Here is an 11,807-nt window from a genome sequence, read left to right on the forward strand (position 1 = left end):
ATCAAAGATTAGTCCTGGAGAAGCGAAATTAGGTGTATTTCGACATGAGGTAGTCATAGCACACGGCGGAAAAGAAAATGTTTGAAAGGGAAAATAATGCAACAGCAACGCGTGGGTTTTTTTTATTTTCTAACCTTTAATACATGAGATTTTCTTACCCCCCCCCCACCTCGTTGAAAAAAACAGAACAGTAGCATAGACTCCCATTCAGACTGCTCCTCCAAATGCTTTTGCCCATTCTCCTCCCATAGAATGTTTAAGCCTAAATGGCGTTGAACATTCCAACTCTCTGGACAGTGATTAATGACAGCGTCGTACAAAGGTTAACATACTTGGCTGAAAAGTCTGTTGACTGTGGCCGTTGTGTGACAATGTGGAGTACTGCCTGCCTAAGAGAATCCTTTTGTTGTGTTCCCGCGATAACCAGCGATTGTGTTCTCAAAATTCTGCCCACGAAAATTTGCCAACCTTCTGGCCTGGGACTTTAATAGTTTCCGTCCTCTGCTGGCATTGTACGCCTGAAAGGCTATTCAAGTGTTGGCGGCCACTGCAATAGACATGAAAAAAAAAGCCCATATGGTGGTTAGAAAGATGGACAAAAAAAATCTCTATTTTAAGGGAAATTCCTTAATCTTCAGTGTCCTACAATACAGCTGACAAACAGATTTCAACAAATTCCGAACAAGCCACGTCTTAAAAGCGAGCAAGGAGAAACAGATCATTTCTAGTAGCTTACAACATTCTGGTCTTTAAAATAAAATCAGGGGAATATCGTAAACCAAAGGGACATTTGATAGAATCATTCTCATTGGGTTTCAGCCCGAATCGCGCTTTAAAAGGATTCGACCAACCATGAATCATAGGAAAATTGTCATCTCATAAACCTTGCAAAAATGTCACTGAGCAGTAATATTGACAGATGTTTACAGGATTCTGCTTGCATTGTTACAAGAGTTTAATAACGTGGAGTGTGGACTGACAGTTACTCTTCTGCAGACCTGTTTAGCCAATCGAAATAGCTTTGCCCTATTTGCAGCAAATGTGCGTCTGAGGAATTGGGTCTATCTCGGTTAAACCGAAATGTTAAACCATCGGCTCTGAATTTATTGCAGCACAGATTATGTCACAAATTATGTTCCCCTTTTTAAAAGTACTTAGGTATCACAAGTAGTGAACAGTGGTTTCTTCTAAATATAAGAAAATTATAGGCTGTTATTACTGATGATATAATTGCACCCGTGCTTAGCAACTACAGATCGAGATTATGAGCTTTCATGTAACGTTCTAGTTACATCAAAGGATGAAGAGATGCTGGCGTTCAAACTTCTGGAACGCACAATATCTAAAGTTAAAAAGTAACTTGACAGGAAAACTTTTGATAAGGTTACTGGCAATAGGAAGTACAGACCAATTACTGGAATAACTAGGAATGAAGAGAAAATTCCAGGTTTACGTTTCGACTATAGATGCGTTTTCAAACCGTTATTCGTAAAGTACAATGGAGTAAGGCTGGTGGTGACCCCTCCCCCATTGTAATCAATGGAAAAGGACTTCTGCACTGGTACTTAAAGCAAAATGCACGTTTATTTCCTCCCGACACCGACGAAGATTCCACGTTAAACTCTGGAAGCTGTTAGAATGTCCAAATTGGTTTGATTATTTTTAAAGGGTGAGTTTGCAGTGGGCATGCAGCGATGTTACAGTCAAATGCCAAACAACGTGATGCAACTCTATTTGCTTCAAGTGGCCTCACACTTGACCCAGTGATCAGGTGGCCGTTTGACCCATGAGAATACCACCTGATCTGCGAGTTGGCACAAAGATACAAGTGGCCAAGAAACATGGCGAATCTTCGTGGATGCTTGGTGTTTCATTTTCTCTTTTCTATCTTTGATCGTCAGATCCCTTTTCCTAAGTCAGATTTGCTTGTTGTTTAATTAATTGAGCATGGTATAATATGTACAGCATGGAAAAATACTATTCGGCTGAACCATTCGGCTGGTAGAAGGAATGGCCTCTGCTGAGAAGGTTCGGGTAAAGTTATGAAGTACAATGAAAGTGATACAAAAATAAGTTTATGGGGATGAATTCTTTCTAGAAACTCAAATCATATTGACTTTTGGAACTTCTTATGTTAAAGGAACCAGAGGATAAGAGATTAGACCAATAATTTACCGTTGCATTTTGCGCATACTGCACAGTCATAATTTGGAGATGCCGGTGTTGGACTGGGGTGTACAACCACCTGATGAAGGAGCGGCGCTCCGAAAGCTAGTGCTTCCAATTAAACCTGTTGGGCTACAACCTGGTGTTATGTGATTTGTAACTTTGCACAGTCATAGTTTGAGATTGAGAAATTCAACTGTATTTGTAAAGGAAGCTGCTACTTCTTTGGTCGTTATTAAAACTAATGTTCCAATTAGCTTCACGCCATAGTCCGGGTAGGATGACGAGTTCCTTTAATGTGGTCTTGCTTCCTCCGTTATTGCTCCAGATGGCTGTCAGCAACAGGAGGGAGGCGGTGAAAATACAAACTCCATCAACTCAAACAGCGACGATTCAGACGAAGCACAGATGAGGCTCCAACTCAAAAGGAAACTGCAGAGAAACAGAACATCTTTCACTCAGGAGCAGATCGAGGCCCTGGAGAAAGGTAAGAATTTCAGTAGGGTGGAGAGAGTGAATGAGAGGGAGTGGGTGAGACAGAGAGAGGTAAGGCGAGAATCGAACTGCAAGTGTGCACCACAAAGACACACAGTAAGTCAGAGCACCAGAACTAGGGAGAATAGAAAGTTTCGATCCTCGATGCTTTAGCTATCGAATGATCTTGCTATTCTTTATTTCGAAGACCCACAAATAAACAAAGAAAAAAATTGTTCTTCCAGAATTCGAAAGAACTCATTATCCTGATGTGTTTGCCAGAGAACGGTTGGCGGCCAAAATAGATCTCCCGGAAGCTAGGATACAGGTAAACCAATGGCCAGTTTCTGAATGTGACTCATCCAGTCAAGTTGGCTACATTGTAAACAGTAATACATCTGAAGCCCTTTGGTATGTTTCTGAGATCCACAAAGGTAAACATTTGTAATTTCTTGTCGTGAGGACTCCAATAACTTTTGAACTATGTCAATTTTTGCCTGTGATTTGCTCGAAGGTCTGGAATTCTTCTCTGCTCGAGCATACTATAGAGTGGGTTCCAAACAAGGGCTCATGCCCGAAACGTCGATTCTCCTGCTCCTTGGATGCTGCCTGACCTGCTGCGCTTTTCCAGCAACACATTTTCAGCATACTATAGAGTGAACATTTCAACTGCATACTCCTCGAAGTTGGATTGCCCACGAAATATATTGCACAAGCAGAAATCCAATTTTAAACACAGAAACATTCTGATATTTCAGCTTGTTTCTCAAGTTCTGACCATAGCCTGCTTATATTCTTTGTTCTGTTGTATTTGAGTTAGGCGGAGCACTGTTGGCAGCACTCTAACCTCTGCAAAGACGTGTTTTTTTTTTCAGATGGCATCTTTCATGACCACAGGACGCCTCAAAGCACTTCAGAGCCAATGAACCCTTTGGAAGTCAGTCAGAATTGTAATGCTGGAAACACATTAGCCAATTCCTCACTGCAAACTCTCACAGAGTACAGTGAGATAATGACGAAATTAATCTTTTTTTTTGTCATGTTGGTTGAGGGGCAGATTTTGGCCAAGACAATTGGACGACGTGAGTGGGTGAAAAGAGTAGCTCCATTTATATTCTACAAAATATTGCCATGCGATCGTTTATGTCCACCTTAGAAAGAAAATGGGCCTCTTTAATATCGACTCGTAAACCAATACCTCTTCACTAGCACATTCAGGTGTCAAGCTGGATGTTTGTGCACAAATCTCTGAAGTGGTACTTGAACCTCTAACCTTGTAACTCAGAAGCAAGACTGTGACCAACTGGGACACAGATGACACTTGAAAGAATTGAATCACTCTGAGGCTGATTGCTTTGGATTCAAATCCCCACCAGTGACTGGAGTACAGAAGCTAAGGAGATACTCCAGTGCAGCTCTGGGCACAGTGTTTGGAGTGCCATCTTTCAGGTGCATCAATAAGTCCAGGCCCCATCTGCCCTAACTAATAATAATTCTTCCACCAACATCACAAGGAAAAAGGTTCGGTGATCAACGTCATATTGTTGGTGGAAGCTTGTTGTATGTGTATGCTACTTAGCAACAGTGAGGACTCTTCAAACGTTTCATATAGGTTATGACAGCTAAGGCTCAGTTGGTAGCAATCTCGCCTTAGTAATAAAGTAGTTGAGGCCCACTGCACTGCCAGAGTTGCTGTCTTTTAGGTGAGGCCTTAACCTTTAACTCCATTCCTGGTGAAGGGCTTTTGCCCGAAACGTCGATTTTCCTGCACCTCCGATGCTGCCTGACCGGCTGTGCTTTCCAGCACCACTCTAATCTTGACCTTAACCTTTAATTCCTGCCCTATCAGATGGATATGAAAGATTACATTGCACTACTCCAAAGAAGAGCAGGGCAATTACCCCAGCTGTTCTGGCCAACATTTATCCCTAAACCAACAACACGAAACCAGATGTTTGATTATTTTCACATTGCTGTGTGTGGCAGCTTGCTGTGCGCGTTTCCTATTTTACAATAGGGAATAAACGTTAAAAAAAAGGTTGTCTTAAAGTGCTTTAGGATGTTTTGTGGGCATGAAAGATATTGATTGTGGAAATAAAAGACACGTGGAAAAGGCGCTATAAAAATGCACATCTTCCTTTTATTCCCTAGAGTTCGACATTCATTCGCCCCTCTCTCTCTCTGTCTCTCTCCGACTTTTCTGCAGGTTTGGTTTTCCAACAGAAGAGCAAAGTGGAGGCGGGAGGAAAAACTGAGGAACCAGAGACGACAAGCTAGCAATACCCCGAGCCACATCCCCATTAGCAGCAGCTTCAGTACCAGTGTTTATCAGCCCATCCCACAGCCCACAACTCCCGGTGAGGACAATGTGCCAAGTTAGATTTGTGCGTTATCCCAAGCTACGCAAGAGAAATACAATCATAATGGCTTGCGGGGGAGGGGGTGGGGCGTAGGGCAGAGGGTGGTGGGTGCTTTGACGGAAACCAGCACATTATCAATCTAAAAAAAAGCCCAGAAAAGAAGTGTTAAGAGAACAAGTTTAAAATCGTCAACATTTTTCCCAGAAACATTCTCGGTATGTTGCAATAATTACCAATCAATATTGTTAAATATGAAGGTTGAAATTCCGTCATGAACAGAATGACACGTACATTTTTGCAATAAATTGAGTGTTCAGACTTAGTAATTATGATTTCCCGAGAACTGAAAAGTGCAGTGATTACAATAAAAGGACATGTTAAAATGCTATCTGCTTATGCGGCCCATTTGTCCCCAGACCCCCCGAGGGCATCGTAAGAATAGAAATATGTTCTACGTGGGATTGAAGTCTTAATTGGGTCAGGGCTAATAGAATGCATTCCTTTGCAGCCGGAATTTTCCCAGTGTGTCTTAATAGCGGCTGATGAGTTTAATTTTAATATGAGGGACCATCTGATAAAAAGTTTTTTTTTGGTTAAAAAAAAAGATAATGGGCGTTAGTTGAGTCAGGGCGACAATATGAAAATGGATAGGACAGATTATTAATAAATATTGAACAATCTTATCCCTTGAAATTTTGTGCAATTAATTATTTGAAATGTTGTTTGTTACATTACACATTCAAAGCGTCTGAGTCAGTCAACACTGGCCACAACTCTCCAACACCACCCCCTCCTCCGCGCATTTATCGAACACCGCCTGTCCACACCTCACCACCACCAACCATATTTGGGCATTATAAATCTGAATTCCATAGTTCAGATAAGTGACTAGCTACATTACTAATGTTCTTTGAGTCGGTGAGATCCTCAATCCAACTGCGCGCCAAAGTGACTGGTCAGGACATGGCAAACATGGTCTAAGTTTTGTACAACTTGGCAGTCCGGCTGCACCTATTGAGGGAGCTTTGAAATGAGTTCAGAATGAGCGGGTTATGAAACCGCCCCGCCCCCCCTCCCCCCAAACACACACACACTAAAGAGCAGAATTCCAGGGGCTGAAAGGCGGCCACAGGGGAGAGTATAGACTCACGTTTCAGCCTGAATAGAACCCAAAGAGTTGACTTTGATGTGGTAGACAGAGAGAAGCAGTTTTCTCTTCGGACGAAGTCCAGAACAAGAGGGTAACATCTTACGTCCCGTGCATTCTTCATGGGCAGTTGGAATCTGGAAGTCACCTCTCGAAAATTGCTCATGCTCGAGTTGGGGTCATGGATAATGTTAATATTGAGTCGAATAAACCTTAGTTCAGTAAACAGGTAAATGCGCCAAAGTCTTGCCAGACTATAGTGCTGCTGTCTCATTAGGCAGGGATGGTAGTGGCTTAACTCGAGGGTCACCACATCTCAGACGAGGAGATGTTGAGAAGGAAGGTTCTTCATGACCCTTGTTAAGAGCAAAAAAGTTGGTAAATATAGTTATTTTGCAATTCAGTCATGATCTAACGAAATAGTAAGACAGGCCCCAGTGACCGAGCGGCCTTTCTCCTGCTCCTCTGATTGGCCAGCAACGATGTCGAGATCCTATCACAAAAACAATTGGGTAGCCGGGACTGGGCTGCAAATAACCAAGCCACACTTCTACATTCATATAATACTTGATTAAATGTGATAAATTGATGTGAATTCGGGCGCTGGGTTTATCAGTCAGCTATAATGTTCCAATTTGTCTCTAACACACAGTTTCGCTTCCTCTGTTTTCAGTTTCCTCTTTTGCCACAGGTGCAATGCTGGGTCGGGCAGACACATCCCTTACAAACACTTACAGCGCGCTCCCACCGATGCCCAGTTTCAGCATGGCAAACAACCTGTCTATGCAAGTAAGTATGGAGCAGAGCAAACAGAATCAACAGCCATTAAATATTTTCTCTACGGCATGCACAAACGGATGTTGTGTTTTCCATTTGTTTTTCGGAAAGTCGCCAGTGTCCAGCCAAACGCCGTCTTATTCCTGTATGCTGCCCAACAGTCCGTCAGTTAATGGACGCAGTTATGACACGTACACGCCGCCTCATATGCAGTCACATATGAACCCTCAGTCCATGGGCACCTCGGGGGCCACATCCACAGGTAAGTCTATGGAGAAGACCCATTGAAATGTCGTCAGCACCTTTCACACAGCCTCAGTGATATTAGGATAGATCACTTGTGGGACTTAATACTTAAACTGAATAATAACCTCAGTTCTCAGTAATCATATCTCTGTAACTAAAATAATTTATTGTAAACCACTTATTTAGATCCTCTTAAACCATCAGTTTTTCCCGATTGAATACTTTGACAAAGATATGTAAACAAGTACAATGAATTCTCAACGAATGCTAAAGATGCTGTGACTGACCTGTTTATGAACGAATTAACCGGTTATTTGAACTTAGAAATTTTGTTTGATGAGCAAATTATGTCAATCGGATCCTGTTCAAACTATGCTGCGTAAGTATTTGATAGTACAAGAGAAGGCATTTGGACAGGTACATGAATAGGAAAGGTTTAGAGGAATATGGGTCAAATGCAAGCAAGTGGGACTAGTTTAGTTTGAAAAACTTGATCGGCATGGACAGATTGGGCCGAAAGGTCTGATTCTGTGCTGTACGATTATTTGAGTCCATGGCTGATGGGCTCCTCAATTCCTGCTGGATCCATAAATCAAAAGAAACTGCCAGCGCTCGAGTTAATTATGATCATAGAGCTTAAAATAGCATCAAGATTTGAGCAAACATTATTAAAGTTCCCCAAAGCCTCTGAGGACCGGAGCGCTCAAGTCTTATAATAAACAAGTTATGTTATTTTTGTTTTTCGAATTGTTTGGGGAATTGGCACTCACCGGTAATAAATACTGGTGTTTTTCTTCTGATTTTGTTTTGTTGGATTTCAAAATTGTCTCATTGCACAACATGATTGTTATTGATGTAAAATTAGATTTTAAAAAAAACAATCATCGCGTGCAAAACAAAAGCTGCAAGCTTAAAAATTTTGTTTTTTTTTGTTTGCGTGTTTTAATAATACTTTTGATTCGATTTCTTAGGACTTATCTCCCCTGGAGTGTCTGTACCTGTTCAAGTGCCAGGAAGCGAACCGGACATGTCTCAGTACTGGCCCCGATTGCAGTAAAAAGGCAGTGTGGAAAGAGACTGTGGAGAGTCAGATGCCCAGCAGTATTTGTTTCTGAGAGGAAACTCTGAAGGTATCTTTGTTCTGGGACTGCGCCCGTTACGTTCACTTTGAGAAGACCCACGTGGACTTGTGTGGTGCCTGGCGTGTGAAGTCAACGGAACAAAACGTTCTTTTCCCCCTCCCCCACTGAAATTCTTCACTCGGTGTATTATTTGTAAATGGGCATTTCTGTATGTTTAAAACAAGAACAACTAGACTCGATGGATATTTGATACACGTTGGCCATGGGATGATTACAAGACATCAATGGTCAACATAGCGGCCATCAGTTAGGCAATATCGAGTGCTTCTACCGCTACATTTCTAGATTTATGGACTTTGATGTTACCAACTTGTACCATTGCATTACACTAAATTTTATTTTAGGGGCGGGAGGGGGGTGGGGGTGGGGGAAGGGAAGCCAACTTAGTTGTGTTAAAAGCGAACTATATCTGTTTTGGTTCGCCCAAGGTCGTTGACAGATAAGTTTATGTGCAAAGGTAACAGAACTTCAAGGAAGTGGACAATTTGGTAGATAAAGGTAGATTGTGTCTTCGATATAATCCAATTTGTTATGTCGAAATGTAAGTATTTGTCTTCCCTAGAAATCTCCCGGAATGATTTCTATAATAAAGTTAATTTCATTTATATTCACCCGAATACGCTAGAGATGATTTATATTCCACCCATGCATCATTATAGCCAACAGCGTTCTATTTTTCTTCCTTAACTCCGTGCAAGCTAATTGTTCTGATATTTGTATATAGGTAGCTGCCACGTTCAAACTTTTATTTCTCGTGAAAGTGAAACGATGTTTCAGACAAAATTAAACTGGTTATCAAGAGTTTTAAAACATTAAGTGTTTCAGTTATGTTCGATTGCATATCAAAGCTTCAGTCAAGAATGATGTCCACGATATACCAAAGCATACTTTTCAGTTACTACTTGCCTGTTTTAAAACACAGTATTGTGTTCATTTATTTTGTCAATAAATTCAGAGGGAGTTAGTCTTTGGGTTTATGGCGATCCAATCGCTTACGTTTTTTTAAAAACTACCTTTACCTGTTTATGCGGCTTAATTTTTAAGTGGAAAAGTAAAATAAACGCTATGTTATGGATGTATCATGGAATTCCTAAAATGATCTTACATGTCAACATTAGACTTTTAATCATTCTTGGATGGGTGAGTTGATAAATGTAACTGGTGATATTCACGTTTCGATGCAGTAAGCATTTTTTAAAAAGTTCTGGCTTAAACACTGTAATTTTTGCTGTTTACACAGAGTACAGCTACTAGCAGAAACAAAAAAAACTTGTAAAAATGTACATATTTTGTACAAGTATTAAAATGTCGATTGGAGGGTAACACCCCTAAATTATCAATTATGAATAATGTCGTTCTTTGCACTTTAACTAAAGTTATCTACTCTTATGGATCAAGATCGAGTGGCTTGATGTTTTTGCAACATTCCACTAAACAATGAATAGAAACATAGTCAAATTATTTAAACGATGACAAGCATAAAAAATTTCAAACTTCGACAAACGTCCCTTCTCATTCTTTATTTATTTGTAGAAACTGAACCGCAGCTTTAAAGGAGAAAGCTCAATATTATTCATACTCAAGTTTGTAGTCAAGTAAAACCACTTATTGTTTCCAATAATATCAAGGTATCTCAAACATGTTCCCGCCAAAATAAAAAAGCTGTTGAAGCTAAATCAGATGGAAGTACCAAAACTGAGATAATTAAAATTTTTAAAACCGGAAGAACGGCAGATGCTGTAAATCAGAAACAAAAACAGAAATTGCTGGAAAAGCTCAGCAGGTCTGGCAGCATTTGTGAGGAGGAAATCAGAGTTAACGTTTCAGGTCGCGTGACCCTTCCTCAGAATTAGATTTTTGTTAGGTAAAGATCTAAAGACGGGTAGATTTAATTCATTAATTATACAGATCTAATTGAATGGTGGAACAGCCTGGAAAGACTGAACGATCCATTCCTCTTCCAGGTCTGCAAGGCATGAACGGAAATTCTTATAAATTTGCCACAAATATCATGATACATGTTCATCAAATATTACACATCGAAATGATAGGTCCCCAATTATTTCGGCTATTTCAAGTTCAAGTGTAGTTTTACCACTATACGTTTAATGTATGCACACCAATTTGGAAGTTACATAGAATAGACAACAAAGAAAAAAATGTCTATTGGAGAAACTCAGCAGGTCTGGCAGCATCTGCGTTTGATCGCCCTGAGCACTTGCAAAATTATTTCTTTTAGCAGTATTTTTAACTTGAGGACAAATTCCCTCAACGTTTACAAAGTTTTTTTTTCTGTGTTATTGGAGGTGTGCGGCTTGAACAAGCCTTGATCTGATGTAAAAATCGAAAATGGTGTACACACTCAGCAGGTCAGGCAGAGGCTGTGGCGAAACAACGTTAACATTTCATAAATACTATGAACTTTCTTGCCAGATGCTGTGTAGACCTACCATCTCCAATACCTTCAGTTTTTATAAATTTAGATTCTTCTTTGGCCGGGGAGCTCACTGCGACTTGAATATTGGCTTCCTGTGGCTCGCTTTCAATCGGATGAGGTTTAGTTTAGGCAATAGGATAGAGTGAATATCGGGAAATGGATCATTTAAAAATTCATGCACAACCTGTAGTCACCATATTGTTTTCCATTTGAAAAGTTAGTCACTGTGGCATAAACTTGCTAAATCATGGCGCTGGTGATATACGACTGATTTCTGGAATGTTTTGGTTCATTGAAAGTATTAAGCAGTTTAGGGTTCCAGAGCGAAGGCTTAGTTGGGTCTAAAGGGAGTGGGATTCCGAAGGGGCAGTGTCTGCTTGGACTTTGAATCTACAAGTTAGCATTTAATCTTCAATCCTGCCTGCTTTAATCTCTCACTAGTGTAGGCTTCATTTGTTGAAATCACATCCTACTTTGAAAGTATGGTGCTAGATTCACGTGAATGCCAAGTACAATTTAGTCCACACTTCAATTCCAAGCATGAATTATCCACTTCATGTTCATTCCAATTGAGAGTGAAGCTTCAGTCAATGCAAGTCTTCATTATAAAAATTTTCCGTGTTGGAGGGGAGACCTCTTGATACCTGTCTATGAGATGCTTCAAGTTCAGAGAAATGTAGCTGCTTCTCTTGATTTCCATTGCAGGATGGACAGTTCTTGGGAGATCAGGCCTCTACTCGGTTTTCACTGTAAAATCGAATGTTTGAATTGTCTGTCTAATGTTCCTTACATGCAGCAGATTTTGGCTGTAATACTAAAAAAATTCCAAAGTGCTTTACTGTCATCGAAATACGTTTGAAGTATGTAGTCCCAAAGCAAGAGCCGCAGAAACAGCATTAAGACCAAATAACCTCTTTCAGCGACGTTGGTTGGGCGATCAATATTGCGCAGGAAACTTGGCGAGCGACCATTATCCATGGGTTAGCATTATTATCAAAAACACGTCGTTGCAAGGAACTTCGCATTTTGTGGGTTTTTCTTTCGTAAAGGAACAATGC

The 11,807-nt window shown here is 40.6% G+C and overlaps 1 protein-coding gene across 8 annotated transcripts in view; it reads left to right on the forward strand.

Moving 5' to 3' along the window:
* Positions 1-9,387, forward strand: part of LOC122557698 (paired box protein Pax-6) — a 31,303-nt gene extending 21,916 nt beyond the window's left edge. For 7 of the 8 annotated variants that reach the window (XM_043705568.2, XM_043705564.2, XM_043705570.2 and 4 more), the window contains 6 exons: positions 2,495-2,653; positions 2,886-2,968; positions 4,847-4,997; positions 6,821-6,936; positions 7,036-7,186; positions 8,142-9,387. In XM_043705568.2, coding sequence (XP_043561503.1) covers positions 2,495-2,653; positions 2,886-2,968; positions 4,847-4,997; positions 6,821-6,936; positions 7,036-7,186; positions 8,142-8,227 — 746 coding nt within the window. In that variant the 3' untranslated portion in view covers positions 8,228-9,387. The remainder of the gene's footprint in view (positions 1-2,494; positions 2,654-2,885; positions 2,969-4,846; positions 4,998-6,820; positions 6,937-7,035; positions 7,187-8,141) is intronic. The other variant, XM_043705569.2, reaches the window with a different exon arrangement.
* Positions 9,388-11,807: the final 2,420 nt, after the last annotated feature.

This window comes from Chiloscyllium plagiosum, unplaced genomic scaffold (assembly GCF_037043375.1).
Source record: "Chiloscyllium plagiosum isolate Xiang-an unplaced genomic scaffold, Cpla_swu_hap1 HiC_scaffold_18, whole genome shotgun sequence".
In the NCBI taxonomy this organism is placed as follows: domain Eukaryota; kingdom Metazoa; phylum Chordata; class Chondrichthyes; order Orectolobiformes; family Hemiscylliidae; genus Chiloscyllium; species Chiloscyllium plagiosum.